Here is a 24,375-nt window from a genome sequence, read left to right as displayed (position 1 = left end):
TCCTGTATCCAGTCCAAGCATGTTTTTTTCTTCCTCCTCTACCTTCTCCTTGTTTCCTCTGTGCATGTGGCCGAATAGGTTATGCTTTTCGTTTATTTAGTAGAATGTCTGCTCAGATCTCAAGCCTAAAAGATTCTGGGACATATGTTCTTCAATGGCTGGTATATTTTATGTCTTTCCCTGCACGGGGAATTTTCAAGCTGTTACATATGAAAAGAAAATCTTGTTTTGTTCTTGAGCAATGAAATTGTGCAATTATATGCGCATTGGCTTATTTTGAATGTTAGGAAATAATGGTAGGGAAAGCGGATGGTGGTGAAATCACTGAGGCAAAATCATTAGCTTTGTTTATTAGTAAAAGATTTATAGCTCCAAGTAACTGGCTTTTAATATGAATGCTAGAAGGACCCCATATATTAATGCTTTTCTCCCTAAATGATCTGTTTAGCTCATAATTGTCTTTTTAGCTTCATAATCTTCACTTGCCACTGTGTATCATTTATAAAATCATCATTCATCTGGAAATTATTCAACATCTATATGTGCTTGATGTTTCTATAAAATAGATAAATATCTTTTTTCATAAACAAACCTCTAAAAGGAGTGGGGACTTTTCTTTTTTAAGTCACTTCCTTGTGTACATCAACTGTGGAGCTGCCAGTGTCTCTGTTAAGATTAGGACACTGATTAGGAAAATGTCATTGCCTTATCAATCTTCTTCCTGAAGTAGTGTAATTTCATCTGACCTTTTCTGAGATTCATAATGGGTAAATAAAAAGAAGACAATTGTTTGTGTTGTTTATTTTTTTCCCTTCCTTTCCTTTTTGTTTATATAGTAAACTAATTATTTAGCAAACTATAAGGCACTAAAGGAATTATCAGGAATTTGGAGAAAGAACCCAGAATTAATCAGAGAATTATTTATCCTTAAAAGCTAAACTTAAATACCACTTTCTTGAATATTTTATTAATCATAGAATCAAATGTAACCTCTCTTTTTGTTGACCTCTAGAACCCATTGTTTTTATCACTAAAATTTATAGTTTTATATTTTTATATGTAAAAATTTTGTACTTACCATCTTTCTACTATTTGTAGAGAAGTTTGCAAATGTCTTCAGGGCATTAATGAAGTATCTTTCTCATCTTAGTATTCTCTGAAAATCCTTAACAATACCTTATTATTATACATAGCAAGTATTTGATGTAATATTCGTTGAATTAAGTGGAGAATTTTTGCTACCTGTTAGAGCCCCAAAGATATCTTTACTTGTTGGTAAGATAAGACATCAAAATCTGTAATTAATGGGCAGTGCTTCATTAACACCAAAATGGAAATTTCCCACATGTGATAAAGTTGAAAATGAATACATTTATTAGCTACTTTTAGGTGGCCTCTGCCATAACCCTAAAAGCCCAGGTTCATTCAGCCTCTGGGAATGAAACTTTCAGGGAACTTTTATGAAATCCTTTCATGTAAGACATAGAGTCTTTTCAAGATCCTCTGGATAACAGTTAGCCCAGGCTCCTGTATCAGGATGATCAGCTTTATTTGCAGTGATAGTAGCTATGTAGGAACCTGTGACCCATGACTTAAGTTATACACACCATTCTAAGATACATAGAACTTGTGGAATGCCCACTAACTCACCCAGTTTTGGGTTACTTGACTTATATTTTCCCTCCCTGGTTATGTATCCCAGTAAGACGACAACTGTATTTGAGGAATCTTTAGAATACAGAGTAGACAGCATTTGTGACTCAAATGATGTCTTTTATTTTATTATAAAAGAATTTTTAAAATTCTGTTTAGGGGGTAGAGCCTCACTTCTTTGGACTGTTAACAGAATTGTGGCTTTATATCATCTTTTTTATAGTGAATATTTATTTTAACGGAGTTTTCCTTTTTACAGAAAATCTTCGTTATTATAACATTCAGCAAACACATAGTGGAGCAGATGGTAGCTTTCATTGGGTGAGTAATTCTTCTCTACCTAATCTTATTAATGTCTGAATGAGAGGAAATATATAGAAGACTAAACTGGGGTAGAATTTTTCATAATAGCTTTTTTTCCTTTTGAAAAGCAAAGAAGTTTTGCCTGTTATTAGTTAAAATGAAGAAGGCCTATCTTGCCCTGTAGCAAGGAAGGATCAAAGTCAGATTATCCTTATTAATTTTAAGCTAAACTTATATCAAGTTTTGCATTGTAGTCCCTCCAGAAAAATATATTTTTTTAAAGATTTATTTATTTATTTCTCTCCCCTTTCCCGCCTAGCCCAGTTGTTTGTTCTCTGTGTCTATTTGCTGCGTCTTCTTTGTCCACTTCTGTTGTTGTCAGAGGCACGGGAATCTGTGTTTCTTTTTGTTGTGTCAGCTCTCCGTGTGGGCGGCACCATTCCTGGGCAGGCTGCACTTTCTTTTGCACTAGGCGGTTCTCCTTACGGGGCGCACTCCTTGCACAAGGGGCTCCCCAATGCGGGGCACACTCCTGTGTGGCATGACACCCCTGCGTGGCACAGCACTCCTTGCACGCATCAGCACTGCGCATGGGCCAGCTCCACACGGGTCAAGGAGGCCCGGGGTTTGAACCGCAGACCTCCCATGTGGTAGATGGACACCCTAACCACTGGGCCAAGTCTGCCGCTCTTATATCAAATTTTAATATTTTGTTACATATTACCTAATATACAACCATTTTGGGATAGGATGATAAGGTAGTATACTATTATCAAAATATGTCAATTATGAACCTAATATTTTGCTAGAGAAAATTAGGCCATTTTAGTTTACTTACTTTTTTTAAATTAGACCATTTTAAAAGGCTTAGACTACCCAAAACTTTTATTTTCTAAAGTTTAACTTATTTATTTGTTTTGTGTGTGTGTGTGTTCCTTTTTTTTTTTTAGTTTATTTGTTGCTATTTTTTAATAAACTATTTTTTAGAGCAGTTTTAAATTTATAGAAAAATTATATAGAAAGTACCTATATACCCCATCTCCCCTTTGCCCCCACCACACACATAATTTTCCCTGTTAACATATGATATTAGTGTGGTGCATTTGTTACAATTGATGAGCCAATACTGATATATTATTATTAATTTTTAAGTTTATAGTTTACATTAGGGTTCTCTCTTTGTCTTGTTCAGTTGTATGGGTTTTGACAAATGGATAACATATTTCCACCATTACAGAATCATACAGAATAGTTTCAATGCTGTAAAAATGCTCTGTCCTCTACCTGGTTTTAAGAAATAAGACCAGTTTTAACATATGCTTTAAATGATAATCTCACAAAAATGATACGTTATATATTATATTTGCTGTTTTCCTATTTAGACCTTAAAGTCACAACTGAAGAAAAACAAATTCTTGAGAATATATTCATTGGAGCCAGTCATTAGTTTTATTAATTCTTAAGCTTCTAGATATAAATGTGGATTATAATTTGTGCACTGAAACTTTATTATTCCAGTTTTGGATTATGTTTTAAAGCTACTTTTTAGCCGCATTCATCAAAATAAAACTTGCCTCAAAAGCAATGGCAGAGAGAGATGTGCCAAAGTAAGCAGTGAAATAATTTGCTACCTGAATCCTAACAAATCAAATACTGTCACCACATGTCCTGTTCAAAGAGGTAGAAATAATATTCTTGCCCCTTGTTTTTTACATACAGGGAAAGCATTTCATCCGTTCTCAGGGGTTATTGCTCCACCTCGAGAGAATTCTTCTGAATATGTAGCCAAGTAGCGCACAGACCTACATATTGTAGGAGTCAGCACCCAGTATTCTTGCTTCCCACTTTCCTCATATTGAACATTTAGAGAAGGAAGTTTTTCATCTACTTCTACAACTTCACCACTATCATCTTTTGTTTCCCCGGCCTTTGGAGGTATATTAGTTTGCTATCTAACTCATCTACCCACATCCAGTTTCACTCCCTTACAATCTGTTCATCATTCTTTAGTAAGAATAATTTTTTAGAACTTTAATATGAGCATGTTAGCACCACTATCCACATCCCTTAGTTCCTCCTCTTCATTCTTAAGATAAAGCCAAAACTCATTAACTTTTCTACAAAGTCCTGTATATCTGGCCCTTCTAGTTTGGTCTTCGGCCATATTTGAGTCTCCCACCATGTTCTTTGCTCACGCTTTTTTGCCTGAATTAGGATTTCTCTTCCTTGATACTGTGGACATGTTAGGCCAGGTAATTCATTGTTGTGGGGACCCGTCCTGTGCATTTTAAGGTATCTAGCAGCAACCCTGACCTCTTACCCACTAAGAGGCCAGTAGTACCTCCCTAGTTGTGACAATCAAAATTGTCTCCACACATTCCAGATGCCCACAGCCCCACTGAGAAACACTGACATAGATAATAGGTCAATGCATTCCCAGAAAGCCTTCCCTGACGAGGTTAAACACTGACCAGGGACCTTTCTTCATAGCAGTTTGTTTGGTTTTTTTGTTTTATGTTTGTTTGTGGTTTTTTTTGCTGTAAGCTTTTTTATGGCAGGAACCATGTCTATTTTTGTTCACATCTGGCACCATGACTGACACATAGTGGCAGGTGGTCAGTAAATATCTGCTGAATAAATGAACACATGATGTTCAAATAAAGACCTGGCAAATAAAAATGAGCAAGTCATCATTTGTATAGCCCAGATTCTTCTGTCATCCCAGCCTTTGAAGTTTCTAAGAAGTTATATTACACATATGTATTACATTTATTGTATATCTACAATAAGTAGAAGTAAAAGTACCTTTAAGTTTAGACCAGCATAGATGGCTTTGCTTGCATAAAGTTATTCTAATATATACTTCAGACCAACTGGATTCAGACTTTTCTTCAATTAGATGGTTGGTATCATGTTTTAAAAATGTCTTCAGGAATCAGATATTCAAATATTCTGATAGGCTCAACTTTTCTCCATCACTGTCTGCAAGGATTACCTCATCAACTTCTAGATAATATATTAAACAGTATAATCAGACTTGGCAGTAATATTAATTCTTTATTACCAAATGTCAAATGGTATCTTTTTTATCTTTGTCAGTAATAACGTTATTTTTAAATCAGATTGTCTAATCAAACTTGACATGATTTGTTTTCCTGTATTTTGAAGTAGGAAATGGTTTTAAATACAAGTGTTCAAATGAAATTTAGAGACCAAAGTGACTAAAAAAAATTTTTTTTCTTTATAAGTGCCCATAACCACTCAAAACAAAATCCAGGATCTTACAATAAAGTACGTCTAACAATATGGTTCCCCCAAATCCCAACCTCCTCTCTTTCCACATATTATCATTCTGTAATCCCATAATGACCATTCTCTTCCTTATCTTTGTGGTTTTATTGCTTTGTATATATTTCTAAAAAGTAAATAACATTTTTTAAAAAAGATTTATTTATTTATTTATTTATCTCCCCTTTTCCCCCACCCCCACCCCGGTTATCTGTTCTCTGTGTCTATTTGCTGCTTCGTCTTCTTTGTCCGCTTATGTTGTTGTCAGCGGCACAGGAATCTGTTTCATTTTTTTGTTGTGTCATCTTGTGTCAGCTCTCCATGTGGACAGTGCCATTCTTAGGCAGGCTGTACTTTCTTTTGCACTGGGCGGCTCTCCTTACAGGGCACATTCCTTGCGCGTGGGGCTCCCCTACGCGGGGGACACCCTTGCATGGCACGGCACTCTTTGCACGCATCTGCACTGCGCATGGACCAGCTCCACACGGGTCAAGGAGGCCCAGGGTTTGAACCGCAGACCTCCCATGTGGTAGATGGACGCCCTAACCACTGGGCCAAGTCCGCTTCCCAAAAGTATATAACTTTTGATTTTAGTTGTTTTTAACTTCATCAAGTGGATATCATACTTTATATAATCTTTTGGGTCTGAAGTGAACACTTAATATTATATCGCTAATACTACTGTCACTGAAGATTACTCATTCTGACTGTTTCTATTATTCCATTGGGTAATCATACCACAATTTATTCATACACTCTTCCTTTTTTTTTTAATTTTTAATTTTTTTTTTTTTAAAGATTTATTTATTTAATTTCACCCCCTCCCCTGGTTGTCTGTTCTTGGTGTCTATTTGCTGCGTCTTGTTTCTTTGTCAGCTTCTGTTGTCGTCAGCTGCAAGGGAAGTGTGGGCGGCGCCATTCCTGGGCAGGCTGCTCTTTCTTTTCACGCTGGGCGGCTTTCCTCACGGGCGCACTCCTTGCGCGTGGGGCTCCCCTACGCGGGGGACACCCTTGCGTGGCCCGGCACTCCTTTGCGCGCATCAGCGCTGCACATGGCCAGCTCCACACGGGTCAAGGAGGCCCGGGGTTTGAACAGGGGACCTCCCATATGGTAGACGGACGCCCTAACCACTGGGCCAAAGTCCGTTTCCCTAATTTTTAATTTTTAAAAATTTTTTATTATTTATTTATTTATTTTTAAAGATTTATTTATTTATTTATTTCTCTCCCCTCCCCCCTCCCACCCCGGTTGTCTGTTCTCTGTGTCTATTTGCTGCATTGTCGTTGTCCACTTCTGTTGTTATCAGCGGCACGGAAATCTGTGTTTTTTCTTTTTGTTGCATCATCTTGCTGTGTCAGCTCTCCGTGTATGCGGCACCATTTCTGGGCAGGCTGCACTTTCTTTTGCACTGGGCGGATCTCCTTACGGGGTGCACTCCTTGCGCGTGGGACTCCCCTATGCGGGGGACACCCCTGCGTGGCACAGCACTCCTTGCACGCATCAGCACTGCACGTGGGCCAGCTCCACACAGGTCAAGGAGGCCCGGGGTTTGAACCGTGGACCTCCCATGTGGTAGACGGATGCCCTAACCACTGGGCCAAGTCCGCCACCCCACTCTTCCATTGACAGGCTTTTGGGGTATTTCCAGGTTTTAGCTGTTTGAGCAGTGTTTCTGTGGGCATTCCTTGGTGCAGGATAAGTAAAGGCCAAAGAAAGAGCCTAAGAGAGTGATGAAAGCAGCAACACAGACGAGGGTAAAGGGGAATAAAAGAGAAACTGGTTATAGGCAAGATAACCTAACTCATAGTTTTGTCTAGAGCCAAACTTGGGCTATCTTACAGCACAGGTGTGCCAGTGGTCTGCCAGACCAGACTGCTTACTTCCCCCGGGATGGTAGGGGAAGATACACTGTTGATAGTTACATCTCTGGTGGTCCCACTTTAGTAATAGTTTGTAGAGGGTTGAATGCTATGCTAATGCCTGAAGGAAATGTCCTTACCCCAAAGGCTTCCGTTTTCCTGTAACTATTTAGCACCCAGCAAATATGATACCCTAAGTATACCTTTGGCCTATGGTACTTTTGTACTGTATGTTACTGTATGGTATTTCTAAGGCCCCGGAGTGAATCCATGTGCAACTCCCAATATTTAATGTAGTTTTAAGAGTAAATAGTTCCCCTCTCCCAACCTGAGATAAAAATAATCAGTTGGGGAAGCAGACTTGGCCCAGTGGTTAGGGCGTCCGTCTACCACATGGGAGGTCCACGCAGACTTGGCCCAGTGGTTAGGGCATCCGTCTACCACATGGGAGGTCAAACCCCGGGTCTCCTTGACCCGTGTGGAGCTGGCCCATGCACAGTGCTGATGCACTCAAGGAGTGCCGTGCCATGCACAGGTGTCCCCGTGTAGGGGAGCCCCACGCACAAGGAGTGCACCCCGTAAGGAGAGCCGCCCAGCACAAAAGACAGTGCAGCCTGCCCAAGAATGGCACCGCACACACGGAGAGCTGACACAACAAGATGACGCAACAAAAAGAAACACAGATTCCTGTGCCTCTGACAACAACAGAAGCGGACAAAGAAGACGAGGCAGCAAATTGACACAGAGAACAGACAATCACTGTGGGAGGGGTGGGGAGAGAAATAAATAAATCTTAAAAAAAAAAGTAAAGCAAAATATTTAAAAAATAATAATAATCAGTTGATTATTTTTGGACAGTTCTGAAAAGTAATTGCCGGTGTCACTAGATTAGGGGATGGTGTCTCTTATCTATACCTAACTCAAAAGATTGGCCTAGTAATATAGGGAATTCTGAATGGTTACAATGGATCAATTATGCATTCTGAGAGGTTAGAATACAGGTTATGTCCTTGAGAAAAAAGCCTTTTGGGTTTATGTTATGTTTAGCAGGTAAATAGAAAAAAGTTCTGAAAAAAAAGTTAGCCATGGAATGGAGTTTTTCACTCTTTCGTATCATCAGTTGGAATAAGTCAGGGAATAGAACCAAAGAGCCAGGAAACTTTAAAGCTAGAAATATGTTACATTTGTTGCAGGTTTTTTAAATAAAAATTTAAAACTCATTTTGATCTAATGTTTAAAACTTTATCCAAAAAGAATGTAAATGGAGAGAGGCTAGGACATATTTCTTAAGGAGCATGACCAAATCTAACTCTTAAGTCATGATTAAAATGACATGTTCTGTATTCTCACCAAGTAGAGAATAACATTAAGCATATGACTCGCAACAAACCATATGCAGAACATTGGCTCATTGTCAGGTTGCCAGGGTCTTATTGGAAGACAAAGTCCCCATTTTTACCACAGAAGAAAGTTTCCATAACTCAGTCATTGCACTTGAGGGCTGGGGGATGGGGTTACTGGAGCAGGGACTTTTTACTAGATACAGAATGTTCCATGTTCTTTGCTGTCTCCTATTTCTGAGTTAATTTGATGCTTGACCTCAGAGACTAGGGCTGGCCTGTGGTAAGAGAGATCATTTTAACCAGTGAGTAATTAAGTCCTTGAAACTGAATGTTGTTTCTTGTTCCTCATTCTATGGTAAAGGGTCAGTATGAGCTACATAGGCCTGGAGTTTCCTATAGAAGGAATATCTGTTCTTTCATTTTAAAATATATAATGGTTCATGTACTTGATTCTCTTTGAGTATGATCATTGTAAAATCAGAAAAATTTATGGAATTGTGAAACACAATCCTGAAAAAGGACACATGGGGTTTAAACTGCTGAGATCCAGTTATAAACTCTGATTTTCACATACACTTCTGCAGTCTAGGTGGAAAACAACTTCCTTTATGTCCAAGGTGGTTTTTGTTTTCTTCCCTTTCGACACTTAACCGTTCTGTCTTTTGTAATGGATACTGGGAGGCAGCATAGTTAAAAGTTAAAACAGGAACTCTAAAGTGACGAGGACTGAGAAATAGACATTGTATTTGGAGGTTACCTTTGACCATAACTGGAACATTTCAGTAGAGCAATGAAAACTAAAACTCGATTATATTGGATTACATAGAATTGTGATGTAAAGGAAAAGGCAGGGCAGGGTCATTGCCTGACACATTTTAAGCGGTCTATAGATATTTCTATAGGATTCATACACTAATAGGTGAGACCTTTGCATATTTTTGGCTGAGGGGAAAAAAACTCTAGGAAAAAGCTAGAAATGGAAAATACAAATGAAAAAAGAAAGATATAAGAAAGAAATTTACATTTAGTAAGCACCCGCTGTGCCAGATGTGTAGGAGGTACTATCATTCTATAGATGGGGAAACCAAGGCTCAGAGGTGTTAAATTCATATAAATGGTAAGAGATGAAAGGAGAAAAAAAACAGAAAAAACCTGAGTAGATTTCTTATTCTCCTTAACAAAGTCTTCCTTCAGAACTGCAGTGAAAAAAAGAAGAAAGGGGAAAAAAAATACAGGGAAGAAAACTGTAGTGAAGATTCACAAATATTTTGAGGTAGAGGAGAGGGACACTGAAGGAGCCTTATAGAAGGTAATGAGATAATCTGCTGCAAAGTTGGAGATTTGGATGAGAGTGCCTGTTTCCAATAGAAGCTGTCCATTCTTCTTGTCATACTTGGATACCTATGCACAGCTATAGCAATACTTAACTGGTGTTACCAAATGTTACTACTGGTGTCTGGATTGTAGGTTTAAATGCATTTTTTTCCCCTCACTTGTTTAATTAAGTTCATTGAAGCCAAAGATCATGTCTTTTTTTCCCCCTTGTCTTCCATATTTAATGATTTCCTTCCTTACTAATGGTTGGATGGAATATCTAGATTATTCTTAACTGAGATTGAATTCCAGTCAATACACTTTTTTTAATCCACTCACCATCAAGCCACTTTCAGTCAACTCAAAACCCAGAATCTTTTGTTCCATCTCATCTTAAACTGAAAATTCTGAGAACTCTTCTTTATTCTTGACCCTTGGATATATGAGTCCCTGTTGGTGATTTGTTCATTTTAGAACTCAGTGGGTCTTCAAACGTAGCCATAGATTTGCCATTTAAAAAGCTGCCACTGGTCTGTCATTTTCTATAACTGAAATCAGCTGCTTTTTAACAGGGTTTGGTTTTGGCAACCAAACTCTTGGTTCTTGTAGACCCCTTGTTTAGCTTATTCATTAGTATAAATGGCTACTTGGCTGCTTCTGCTCAAGTCTGCACTCTGAACCAAGGTTTTGTTTCAAGGTCTTCTCTTCATTACAGCATATTTATGAAGGTCTTACCTCCATTCCTGATTCTTACAGAAAACAATTCCAAATGCTCAAAAGCACAAAAAGAGGCTAGTGATAGAAATATGTTAATATGCATTAACAACAGTACACCTGATGTTTCTGGATAAAGCAGTGATCTTCCTTCCACACTGCTGCCAAGAAATGGATGGTGTCATGTGTTTATAATAATACTCAGCACACAATGGACTAACTAGAATACAAAAGAGGTTTTAATCATTTAAAAGGATCACAGATGCCAAAGAAATTCTAGATGTTTTAATCCCAAATCCTGAGGTTGAATCACAACGAATTTTTTAAGGTGCCAGAAACTATCAATCCAGACTTATGTATATATATGTAAGCCCTATATATTGTAAATGTAGTGCATAATCTACATTCTGCTTTTATTTTATGAATGGTTTCTCTTCCAAGATCCTGGGATTTGAAGGACCTTGATTTGGGTAGGCTACCACATTTCAGATCCAAAAGGAAGTAGAGTACAATGTCAGTTACCCAATTTTTTCATTAAAATATAAGCTTCAAACATTGAGACTCTCCCACTAAAAGGGAAAGTCTTTAACACTGATTATATGGTTCATGCAAAGATCAGTAGATCACATTTTTACCTGAGTTAAATGGAAGTTTCTTTGCAGTTAGATTTGTCCTATTCCTGGCTTATTGAGGTAACAATTTTTTTCATGTTTTCATTTTTTTTCCTCTTATCTCTCAGGCTCTGAAGGCTATACAATTAGTGGGAGTCAGTATAACGGCCTTTGGCTTCTTCATAAAGATTGCTATTTAACCCCCCTCTGCCTCTCCCTTCCCCCTTCTCCTGAGCAGTCTACCTTAGGAGGAAACACAGTTTCACTCAGAAGGCAATCTATCATTGTTGAATCAGGCCCAGAGTCTGAGGTCCATTCTGAGTCACTATGAATAGAGGTCTCGAGTATTGGTTGGGCCCCAGGGAAACGGGTGGTTAAGTACTGTGAGAATCTTTATCAGACAGGAAATGACAACTCATTAAAATACTAACCGTTAAGCCTGTTTAGATCACTGCTTGGGGGGTGGGGAGGAAAATTTAAGTCTACAATGTTGGATTAAAATGTGCGCATTTCAGAAAGCAGAGAATTATTTACCAGACGGTTGTCAGTAGAGGGAATTGCCAGCACCTCTTTTGTACAGAACACAGATCAGCATGTCATGAGGGGCAGGTGGGGGTGGGTGCTTTTATTTCATCCATGAAAATACATCCTACTTGTTGCTTTAAATGTAAATTTCAGAAGAGAATTGGCTTCAGTTAGAAAAGGACCATTTTCTATCTAGGGCTCTACAGCCAGAAAATTGTAGCATTAATGGTTCTACCTGTCCCTAGAAGTAGCACCCACATTGGGAGGTAAAAACAGTAAGTCTAATCAGATCTGTCAAGGAGTCAGTTAAAAAATTTAGAAATCATCAATCTTAATAAAGGGCATATATATATAATATGGCTTGAAATAAAAAAGACATTTTAAAGTTTGGAGAATTATTTCAAGGATACTTTTTAGCTTTATTTTATTTTATCCTTTTTAATGTGTATTTGTTTACATTATTATGTGTATAATACTGTAAAGCTTGCCTATCAATTATAACATATATATATCAAAAGTTTGGAGATCATTGGTCTTGTCTTCTAAGCCCTTATAAGCCACTTTTGGTACCATCAAAAAAGGGTTGTCTTCTGTAGTCTCGTTTATGTCTTTCTTTTTTTTTTATTTATTTTTTTTAGGTACTAGAGTTTGAACCCAGGGCCTCATATATGGCAAGCAGGCACTCAACCTCAATCACTGAGCTACATCTGCTCCCCTGTAGTCTTGTTTAAAAAATCTCTATTACACTTTTTTGAATTATACCGGCAGTATGATTGAACCCTTTTAATAGTACCCCTGACCTGACTCTCTTCCTAGAAACATTTTTTTCTCATTTTCAAGCTTTCAGAGGTTTGACTAATCACACCCTAAGAGTGTATTTAGACTTTCTCATTAATCATCAGAGGGATGTTAAATAAACCATTCACAAAGTACTGCACAAACAATACACCAAAGATTAAAAACCATTGTGCCCAGACTTTTAATACCCATAGCCTCCTTACTAGGAACCCATGTCAGAACTATATTTTCCAGGAAAGACAAGGTAACAATAATTTACATTAATTACAGTAATGGTAAGATCCTTAACAAAGTGGTTGAGAGGAGCAAAGACTGTATTAAATTTAAAAGCTTACTCTATTAATATTTGTATAATAATTTTAGGCATAGGTATTTCAACTGCTTAACATTTGTATACACTGTCTGGAACTAGGCCGAGCCAACAAGGCAAACTGACTTTTTTTTAAAATTCATGTTATTTGTTGTTAAACACTGTATTCCAGTTTTATCAAAACACATAGTAATAGAAAACACACATGACTGGATAGAAAAATCCAAACAGATTCATAAACAGTTCAAGGAAATTCTCAGGTTTTCTAATAGCAGGTCCTAGTTTGATGACTATTTCGTGATAGAGAAAAGATTCAAAGTAAATATGTATATATGTATATAGTTGAGCCAGTTGGTTTGAAACTTGTACAATTCGAAAAGAGTCAGTCCCTCAACAAACAGGAATAATAAAGACCATTGATTTTTAGGCGTGCTTGGAATGGGTGTGAGCTCCAGATTAACCAACAGGTGAAAAATTAGGTATTGTGAAAAATTAAGCATTGTGAAAAATCACTCCACCTACTCTCTATGCAATGTCTGCCAATTATGATACTTCCTCTGGAAGATTTTCTGACTTTTGTGGGTACAGAGAATAATCCAGACCTTTATTTATAATAAGTAAACTAAGAGAGTTTAAAATACAGACTTCTTATCAGATAACTGATTTCCAGAAGCAGAGAAACATATGTATTAAAAATTATAGAATATTAATAGATTTTTGTTTGCAAGTTGGTTGATAGCTGTGGCAGAATTTTGCCCAGTTTCCTTTGAAAGGATTCTCTGGCAGTTTAGAATTTGCAAACAAGTTTGTCTTTGGTCTGTTTTAACAGATTTAACAGATTTGTAAGCATGGGAAAAACTTTTTCCATGAAACCAGTTTTGTGTTCTGGGCAGGTTTGGAGTTCTGTGCTTTATTTTCTCTCCCTCTGTTTTGTTTACATGTTTTGAGGGTCCCACACCCCACTCCACCCCCTTTTTAAAATCAGTAGCAAATGTACCTTAATTGCCATTAGAATAATTTTTGAAAATCTGGTTTTTAATTAGGTGTGTTGCCTGAAACATGTTTTTGTGGGCCAAGAAAATAAATACCAACATTTTACTATCGACAAATATTTTTCTACCTACCATTTTGAATGTCTACAGCCATAAAATGCAGATGATATAAATTTTTGCTTTTTTTTTTTCAGTCTTCTCACCTAGGGCAAATGGCTGTTTAAAAGGCTAGTTTAGGTATAGTTTTAGTTCATCAGTTACTGAAAAATAGTTCTATGTGTATTTCTTCTCCTCCTACTTTATATAAATTCTCCTATATCACAAAACTGTAACTCTTTGAACTTAATACAGTACCTAAAGGCAGGTGAAGGACTTTACCCAGTCACTGTGAATTGAGATGTGAGTCCTTAGCCAGGTGCACTGGGTTGCGCTGTGCTTTTAGAGAATGGCATTTAGGCCGTTTCCTAAGCCAACTATGAAAAGCCACTGAACTGTGATGTAAGTTGTTTCCCACCCATGTGTGTATATTAAGTTAATCTTAAATTTCAGAATGGACCCTTCTGTCTGCTGTTAGAAAATAACTTGAAAAATGAGGTTGTGGGCTGTTCTTATTGTCTGTCTTAAATGCATGTTTGATTGTTACCTAGTCCTGGACTAAAATAAACTTAGTGATTATTAAGAAAACTCTAGACAAGAGTGCTTTTCAAAAGCTGTAGCCTATGCCAGCTTAGAAGTAAATAGAAGTAACTAAAATTTTGGTGAATATATAATAAAAGATTAAGAGAGGTAAGCAGATGTAGCTCACGTGGCTGAGTGCCTGCTTCCCATGTACGAGGTCCTGGGTTCAATCTCTAGTACCTCTTAGAAAAAAAAAAAGATTAAGAAAATTTGACAAATAATTGGTTATGTAACACTTACTACCTAGATTTCAAGTGTAGCTTAACCTTTTTAGATTTATTCAGATCATGTGGTGTTTGGTAATATATTGCTATAAAATATATTTATAGGAAACTGTACAACCATTCTCCACCTCACCACCCATTAGTCCCCAAAGCATGTAATATTAGCACCTGGAAAAATTAATCTCAATATTAGCTCCAAGATAATTCATTAAAAGCTCTACATCACTTGAATTTATAATGACATATACTTTATCAGCTAAAGAATAGTCCTTAATGGTTTTTTTAACATGGCAGATCATTTTATCTTGTCAAATTATTTTGCAAGGAATCTAGAATGATTGTTTCCAGTCTCTTCCTCATCCCTTCAACAACACAAAAAATTAGAATCTAACATTTGAATCCTGGTTCCAAATTTTCTCTTCATATAATAAGTATGGCTATCCTTGGGAATTTCAATTTTTTACATAGAGTACTGTTTTTAAGGGGAATAAAGTGATTTCTGAAGGAAGGTTCTTATAAATCCATGAAACTGGTTTTTTATATGCATGTGGCTAATTCCTAGTGTAACTGGATGAACTATTTTCATTCCCACAGGCATTATTTAAGGAAAGATTATTGATCTATTCAAGGAAAATCTCTTTTCTAAAGAGAAAGTTTGTACTGTTATTGCCTCTGTGTAGTCAGAGTCATGGCTGATAAATAGCAGTGCAAGTCAGACCAGAGTGCCTCTCTGCTGATCTACCTCTTTAATACAAGGCCACTTAAAAGTCAGAGCGAGAAACTGTAGGTTAAGAGACTTTGCCCTTCTCTATCCTTGATGTTCTATCTGTCAAACTGGTTTTCCAGTCTAATAAGTGTAGTGTTTGCCTTACTGCATATATTTGTTCAGGCCTTTACACATCCTTCAGCGCTCTGAACTTTTCACAAGTTTTTGACAACTTCCCTCCACATTTATTTCTCCTCTTCCTAATTGTTTGTGCATATGTTCTCTATACCAAAAGATTTAGTATTGAATTTTAGATTATTTTTCTCACAGATCAGTTTATGTGTGTCTGTGTGTGTTAAATCCCCATAATTGATTTTAAGTTCCTTGTGGGCATGGATTATTTTTTGCAGTTTTAGTTTTTTCTTTGCATCTAGTACAGTGTTATACAGACACATAATAGGGACTCCATTAAGTGTTTGGAGGGGTTAATAGATAATAGGATGGAAGAAAAGAATCAGCCAGGAATCATGAATTCGTTGGCTTCTGGTAGATATACTAACAAAAAATTTCTCTGCCTCTACTCTGCTTTTTATTACAGAAAGCAGCTAACCAATTGTTCTAAAAAAGAGGGAATGAAGTCAATTTCAATTTGAGTCAGTAGATTTAACTGAGAAAGCACTGGGCACTATTGCAAATAGGTATAAAAATACCTTGGCCTGCCCTGGGAAAGAAATTGGACTTACTTGCCTTTTACCCATAATGTGACAGATGAGAAAATAAAGGGTACAGGAGATAGAGATTTTTCATTTTCTGAGTTGCCCCAAGTTACCAGTTTTTAAAACTCCTGCAAGCTGGGTAGCTACAATCGCCAAACCAGTTTAACAGCACTGCCTCCACATAATTCAGGGTGAGAGAGCTCTGAGTGCATAAACTTATCAGAGATCACTATCCCAATCATTTCAGAACAAGTTGTTTAGTAATGTACTGTAGTTTCTGTGCAAATCATCTCCCATAAACCATGAAGTGATTCAAGGTTCATAGTTCCTTCTTTGTTCCTTTGTTAATCACTGACTTCTGACTAGTGGGAGGTGCCTCTCAAATTTGCTAATACATTCTTTTTGGATAAGGATGACGCACAGATTGTCCTAATAAGGACTTAGATTGAGAAAGGACCGCCCCTCTGAGGAGATGGGACAAGTCAGAGAGAGGGCGGGCAGTTTCTTTTTTAACTAGGGATGACACAAGCATAAGTCATTTCCTTATTAATCGGTTCAAACCAGTTCTTACAGGAACTGGTGGTGATAAATGTGGGACTTCTCAGAAGTCATTCATTTTATTCCACACCAGTGCTCAGCATCAGCTGAGTGGCCTCTCTGAGGACAGTCTGTTCTGCTAGAAGGGAATTTACAGCTCCTATCTCCCTAATGTGTTGGTGGGAGAAATTTTCTCACTTAAGACGTTGTTTGAAGGAAGAACTTTATATACTACAAGAATTTCGCCAACTATGCCGATTGTTTTATTATTTTTTCCTCCTATCCAATCCCTGCTTTTTGAGTCCAGGAGGTAAGTCGATTTTCTTTAACATTTTTTCTGCTTTTCTTCCCAATGTGTCTTCTTCCTCGGGCTACTGTACTCTGCTTCCAGTGCTGTCCCGGGCATAGGTCCTTCTCTGCAGAAGCCATTCCAGGAATACCTGGAAGCTCAGCGGCAAAAGCTTCACCACAGAAGTGAAATGGGCACCCCACAGGTGAGACCTTATTCCTTTTTCTCTTCTCCTCCGGCCTCTAACCCCTAAGGCAATTCAGGCTGAAAATACTTTCATTTTTAGGCTGATAGAGTAAGATTTGCTTGCCAGTCCTCCTTAACAGAATTTGAGACTCTGTTTACTCTTTGCTGGGAAATTTGTCTTTGTCTTAAACCAGAAAGTATAACTTCTAATTGGGGACATCTTTTCCCCAAAACAAGGGTGGGGTTAATGGAAAATAATAGGTCTGTTATATAGAGTGAATTATGGCCTTGGTCTTAAATGATTTATTAGCAGATATGAAATTAGATATGAAATCCAAAAAGAATAGATTAAAATTTAAATGTACAGCATAATAAAGTATTGAACTTACTGAGTACACATGAATATATCTCCCTTCATTTTTGCAATATTTTTCTTCGGGGAAGTTGAGAATAATTTTATTTTTTTTAATAAACCAATGCTCTTAACATAGCTGAACTTTAAACCCTTAAATAAAACCCTAAGCCTGCCTTTTCTGTGAACAGTTCTATGGTAAGGGGAAGTGTCTAGAAGAGGATGAGTAAGCATTAATGTGAAATAGGAAGCTAGAAGGAAGAGAAGTGTTGTTTTTTAATGGCCTTAAACTTCCTATGGCCCTTTGCTGCCCTCAATTGACCAAACATGACTTAGAAATAGATATATTTATATTCTAAATGTTGCTCCTACTACTATAAGTATCTTGACAACCACTCTTTGCAAGTATTCCACATGGTGGTGACTTCAGAGAGTGGAGTCACTCTTTAGAAACATAAGAATTTACTCAAAGAACTTACTCTGTTGTGGTAAAGAAAAAGAGATGACCTCACACTCATCCCATTCCAAACTATATGAATCAACGTTCACTTTACATCCAACAAAGTTAAATCTTTATAACTGAGCAGAAAAAAAGGCCTGACTGGACCTCATGTAGATATCAGGGTAGGTTAGAGACGCATTCTCTTCCTTTTTAATTGTTTAGGCCTTACAGGTTGGAAGCTTTAAAGTTCTAAAAAATTTCTCTAAAACATTGTAGACAATCCCCTTTTTACTACTGGACTAATATAGCCTTTCTCTTTGCATTGTTCTGCATTTATCCCTGCAGGGAGAAAACTGGTTGTCCTGGATGTTTGAGAAGTTGGTCGTTGTTATGGTGTGTTACTTCATCCTGTCCATCATTAACTCCATGGCACAAAGTTATGCCAAACGAATTCAGCAGCGGTTGTACTCAGAGGAGAAAACTAAATAAGCCAGAGAAAGTTTTTAACTGCAGAAATTAGAATGGATGGGTTCTGCCTTAAATAGGGAGGACTCCAAACCAGGGAAGAAAATTCCCTTTTCCAACCTGTAACAGTTTTAAATTTTTTCTTCCAGAAAGCAGTTTAGTGTCCATATTTTGCACTGACATACTCTTCCTTTGTATGTTAAGGTAAGGTATCCACCCTCGATTCAATCGGAGTTGTATTTTACTAAGGTGGAGTGTGATGTCCAGCAGCAAACTTAACAAACATTGGCCTTCTGTTTATACCTTCAAAAGACCCACATGGTATAATTAGAAAATTCTTGCCACCAGAAAAAAAAAAAGCTCTTCAAGCTTGTCACAAATGATTACTTTCTTTTTCCAAGTCATCAAAATGTATATAAATTACACTAGATTGGATAACAGTCTTGCATGTCTATCATGGTAAAATTTAATATGTCATCCTTCCCAACCCTTCCCACCCTCAAAAAAGGCCATTTTATGATGCATTGCACACCCTTTGGGGAAACTGATCCTTAAATTTTGAGACAGTATAAGGAAAATCTGGTTGATGTCTCATGAATGAGCTGATGCCATTTTTTTATTCTGTATATTTAAAATGAAGTCAAGAAAAAACTTTATAAAGACATCTTTGATCATTCCAAAATTGTGTCCGTTTTCTTGAACATTTTGATTTTTTATTTCCTTTTAGCTTCTCACCAAATCCACTACAACCAGGACTTCTTAAATCTTTGTTTAATGAAATAGCCTGGTCCATGGCATCTTAAAGTCATGCTAGAATTGGGCAGCTACACTGTTTCGGTAGCTACCTCTGGTATTGGCCTAGCCTGGGTTTCTGAAAACAAAAGAGGTTATACAAATCAGAGGACACTGGAGAAATTATTAATGTTTTTTTGAAAACCACACTTATCTGTGTTAAATTTTACTCAGCATGTACTCTTAACAGATGTAGACATTTATTTTTATATATAATCCAGTTTTCTTGCCTTTCTGTTAGTGCTGTGTATTTATGTGATTTTTCCTTCGGGGTGTTACTGCTTAAACCTGGTCATTTTGCTTTGCTTTAGGAGGAAATAAACAATAATTTCACTTTTTTCCCTTAGGAAAATTGATACTGACATTGTTGCTGAGAATAGGATTGGGGTTAATTCTCAACAGGCCAGAAATGCCTGCTTTGTTTTATCAAATGTGATTGTTTTGCCTACGGTTGTGACATCTCCATGGCTGTACCATCTTGTCGGGTAGCTTATCAGACTGATGTTGACTGTTGAATCTCATGGCAACAGCAGTCGATGGGCTGTCTGACATTTTGGTATCTTTCATCTGACCATCCATATCAAATGTTGTTCCCATTCAAACATTACCTAGCATCATTGTTTAAGATCAAAATTCTGGTTCTATGTCTAGTGGCATTTTGAGTTCCTTTATGCCTCAGTATTTCAATATCAAGAGAAAGGATTGTATGAAAAATTGGGATAGTCTCCATGATTCCAACTAAATAAAAGACAAATAACCTGCCTTGTGGGTTTTGAAAAGATAATACTTTCTTAATACCCAACCCCTGAACTTTGTAGCAGTACATTGTTACTTGCCCTTACTTGAAAAGCAGTATCCAAATGCTTTGTTTTAAACAGATTCACATTAACTAACATAATTTTTTTTCATTCCTTTGGGTTTTTTAGTGTAAGTTTCTAAGTCAACTTCCAGTTGTCGTGTTTCATCTCCTTCACCTGCATTTTAGTTTATGTTTGTCTGAAGAAAGGAGAGAGGAGAGCAAATATGAATTGTACTATTTCTGCTACATCTTTTGAGATTTGTTGGTAAATTTATTTCAGCATAAAGGGTATTAGAAAAACTTTGATTCCTAGGCTGAAGGTCTAAGTGATCAATACATTTGACTTATTTTGTCCATTTATTCACTCTTTCATGTGAATTTGCTCTGAAAGCAAATAAAGAGCACCTCTCCTCCTTTCCTCGTGTTTGGGTGTGGCATACTGAGCTGTTCCTGCTGGATTCCAGCTGGAGCAGCTTGATATCCTTCTGTTCCAGTTTGTATGTTCCTTTCTTGTGTCCACCAAAGTGAACACAATCAACTACCTGATCCCACAGACATACCTAGTTAATCCCAGCTGATAAGAAATCTGAAAATTTGCAAATGGACAGTTTGTAAGTTCTAAAAATAAAAAAAGGGTCTGGGAATTCTGATTTCATCTCTACTTTGTATAAGTCTCCTTTTGTTCCTGGAACTTCTGCAGTATTTTATCATATCCCAACTCTGACTGGATAAAGTAGTTTGTACATTATTAAGCACTGAGGAGCACTTCCCTTTAACTGAATATAGGGGAGCTTGTGTAGCTCAGTGGTTGAGCACCAGCTTCCCATGTAGGAAGTCCCTGGTTCAACCCCTGGCCCCCGTACCTCCAAAAAATAAGTAAAACAGTGATGTAATGTGGAAACATGTAGTGTCCAGTATTCCCAATTTTCTGTATTTTTTGTATATGTAATTTGGAGAGAGGGCTGGATTGAAAGAAAGGGATATTGGACTCCATTTGGATATTGGCCACCTATCCTCAACCTGCCACAAGGCAAGGATGGAGTTTCGTAAATAAACTGGTTATAAGCATTTGCAGTCGTGAATGCTCCCATACAAACAGGCTCAGTCTGTCTTCTCAATGTGTACTATGCCCTCTATAGCTTTCATAGGACAGCATCGGGCTATTCTATTTTCACTAGTCACTCAGTTCAACAATGAGTGACTAGTGAAAATAATGCACTAGGCTAAATAAAATAGATTGCCCTCCTATACCCTACAGCAGGAGTTCTTAACCTTTTTTGTTCCCCGGACCCCTTACTAAGTCCACACTATACTATTTAATAAATATATCACACCCGCACCAATACTTTCGCCACAAGAAGAATTATTATTTTTTTAATTTAAATTCAAGCTCACGAACTCCTTGTTAAGAACCCCTGCCCTAGGGTGACTCACTAGCCATATATAAGGAGCTCAGGGTGCTTCCCAGCCTTTTAGTGTCAAACAAGCCTTTCCCTTCATTTAAAAACCCATTTGCCTCCATGTGTTTGGTGGTTTGGATTTCTGCCACTTATGTGTTATATGAGATTTTAGAAAGTTTTTAACTTGAATGCCTAGATTCTTTCATATGAAAATAGAACTATATGGACAGGTTATTTTTGGGATCAAATCAGGTAACATGTAAAGTACTACAATAAATGTTAGTATATTCTCGTTACTGAGCATCTCATTCACATGCAAAAATGTTACAACATTGTATTCACTCCTCTCCAAAAACAAGTTATTTAAATGCTTATGTGATCTTGTTGTGGAATATATACTCATAGGTTTTTAGAATGAGTGAAAAAGAACATTTATACTAGAGAAGTTAAAACAAAAATCCAAGAAAAGTAATATGAATTAATGAAGAGGAAAACAAATTAGTAAATTATGACTTGATTAATAAGACCAAAAGCTTTTTTAAATCTAAAAATAAAGCCCCAGCTAGCCTACTTAAGACAAGGTACAAAGCACAATGCACAAAATACTGTATGAAATCATTGAAAATGGTTTTCCCTAACCCCCTTCCTCTGTCAAAAAATGCTGACATTTCCTAATTTATTTTCATTGTAAAGAATGTTGACGTTAAAAACCTGGAAAATAAGAGGGGAAAAGGGAATGTCAACTTTTAATGTCTTGTTAGAAAAGCTCCAAGAATATCCAGCGAGAGTTTCTGGGTAAATAGGCTTTAAATCATTTTTTAAAATTACTAGATGGCATTTAAGATCTTCCTGAGGAGTCCTAAAGTTTTTGTTCCTATTAGAAAAACACATAAAAGTTAGTGCACTTTAATGCTTACAAAAAATTAGAACTCCATAAGCAGGAGTTTAATAGCAATTTTTGTAAGCCAAGTAATATTCCATCTCTAACATTGATCAAAGTGTCTTTGATACGTACAAAACACAATAGATAAAATGCCACCCAAACCTGTTGCTTATAGAGTTTTTTTGTTCCTTTTTTTCCAAGAAAGGCAAGGAGAAAAGAAAGCACATGATGTACTTTAAACTTAGGCAACTGAAGAGTCATTTGTGTCTAGTAGACAGGGGCTTGGATTCCTCTCCCTCCCATTCCCAGCAAAGCCAGTTCACCTGAGGTAATGCATTTGCCTTGGGGGAAGGCCTTGAATTGCAGCAAGTAACCTACACACATTTGCTTATTTAACCAATGCTACTGAGGGATTATACAAAAACCTGTTCTAGACAGCTGCTTACTCACTGCCTTTAGAATTGCGTGGTGCTGGGATAGGCAGGTGCCAACTGTTTGCTCATTCTCTTTGACCCATTAGCCTTGCACAGCTTGCTCTGTGGGTGTTGATACAACTAAATTAAAAGAAAAAAATGTTTGAAATGGGCTCCATTTTCCACCCAAACACCCTGGATTAATTTGTGATCAGGGATTCTAATTCTGTAGTCAGGGGACTGGCCCAAACTGGTCCACACAGAGCGAGTGAGTCAGTTGCAAGTGGCTGGCTGACTCTATGGGAAAAGAAATGAAATGCAGCATAGATGGTTTATCGGCCAAATCCACAAATGTGTGGCTTTTTGAAACATTGGACATCTGTTCCTCTTAATTTAAAATAAACTTTTTAAAAAAGCACAAAGTTGCTCGACTCCTTGTTTCTCTGTGTCAGCAACAGTTGCTGCTCTAATTTAGGAAACCTAGAATGAGATTTAGGAAATTTGCAATCCTTGGAGCAAACTGCAGTGAGGGAAGAACTAAATTGCTTTGTTTGGGAAGGGAAGAGATTATTTTACACTGTAGGTTTTGTGTGGAAATCCCTTTGAGGCAATCAGCCCAAGTGTCCAATCCATTCGTTAGCCATTTCCAAGTGACTCAGGGGACATAGAGGGACACTTGGGGACATTTCACTATTTCTACAATTTTGTCTATTTGCATTGGAAACCAGGTTCCTGAATTCTTGGAGGGGGTGGGTGCTGCCTTTTTTTGGTATCTTTGGCTTTAAGAGGTAAGGCAGGTTAGTATAGGAAAAGGGAAGATGAGTCTAAGACCTGGCAGAAAAATTTGGCCATGAAACACGTGGCCCTGGAAAGCCCCTGAGGGAGAGACCTCCACGAAGAAGGCTTCCTGAAGGACCCCACAGGTACCCACTTGGAATGAGATCTCATTCGGGATCAAGGGAAAGCCCCAGATACCCTCAAGGGGCCTCATCTTAGGTCCCCAGGGGAACTAATGGGTTGGGTAACCAATCAAAGCAGCAAATAGCTAGGGCCCCTCCCATTAGGAAAGGGAGGAGTAAATAATAGCTTAATAAAGTTAACCCCAGGGAAACCGACTTTGGCCCAGTGGTTAGGGCGTCCGTCTACCATATGGGAGGTCCGCGGTTCAAGCCCCGGGCCTCCTTGACCCGTGTGGAGCTGGCCCATGTGCAGTGCTGATTCGTGCAAGGAGTGCCGTGCCACACAGGGGTGTCCCCCGGGTAGGGGAGCCCCACGCGCAAGGAGTGCGCCCGTGAGGAAAGCAGCCCAGCGTGAAAAGAAAGAGCAGCCTGCCCAGGAATGGCGCTGCCCACACTTCCCGTGCAGCTGACGACAACAGAAGCGGACAAAGAAACAAGACGCAGCAAACAGACACCAAGAACAGACAACCAGGGGAGGGGGGGGAATTAAATAAATAAATAAATCTTTTAAAAAAAAAAAAAAGTTAACCCCAAAGCCGAAAATGTTCTCTGCCTAGAGGACCCCACATCTGCAGGTTCAGTTGTGTGATATTCTCCCATTTCTCAATAATAAAACTACTGGCCTGACTAAACAGGCATGTTTTTTAAAAATTCTTTTATATAACAGCTGAGAACCTAGGGGAATCCATCATCCCCTGACTTCAGAGGGACCCCTTAGCTGTCTCTAAGCCAGTAGTCACAGCTATCTTTCACGTTTTCACAGGGAGGGGTATCTTTCTATGCAGGTTGCTTTAATGGCCTTCCACCCAAAGCCCTTTGAGGA

At 37.8% G+C, this 24,375-nt stretch overlaps 1 protein-coding gene across 1 annotated transcript in view; it reads left to right on the top strand.

Annotated features, from left to right (window-relative positions):
* The window catches only part of VMP1 (vacuole membrane protein 1), a 118,845-nt gene extending 98,287 nt beyond the window's left edge, over window positions 1-20,558 (top strand). The window contains exons 10-12 of the mRNA XM_004457608.5: window positions 1,913-1,974; window positions 16,964-17,066; window positions 18,187-20,558. Coding sequence (XP_004457665.1) covers window positions 1,913-1,974; window positions 16,964-17,066; window positions 18,187-18,330 — 309 coding nt within the window. The 3' untranslated portion in view covers window positions 18,331-20,558. The remainder of the gene's footprint in view (window positions 1-1,912; window positions 1,975-16,963; window positions 17,067-18,186) is intronic.
* The last annotated feature ends 3,817 nt before the right edge of the window (window positions 20,559-24,375 follow it).

This window comes from Dasypus novemcinctus, chromosome 21 (assembly GCF_030445035.2).
Source record: "Dasypus novemcinctus isolate mDasNov1 chromosome 21, mDasNov1.1.hap2, whole genome shotgun sequence".
NCBI lineage: Eukaryota > Metazoa > Chordata > Mammalia > Cingulata > Dasypodidae > Dasypus > Dasypus novemcinctus.
Note: the sequence above shows the minus strand (reverse complement) of the source record. Positions and strands in the feature narration are given on the sequence as shown.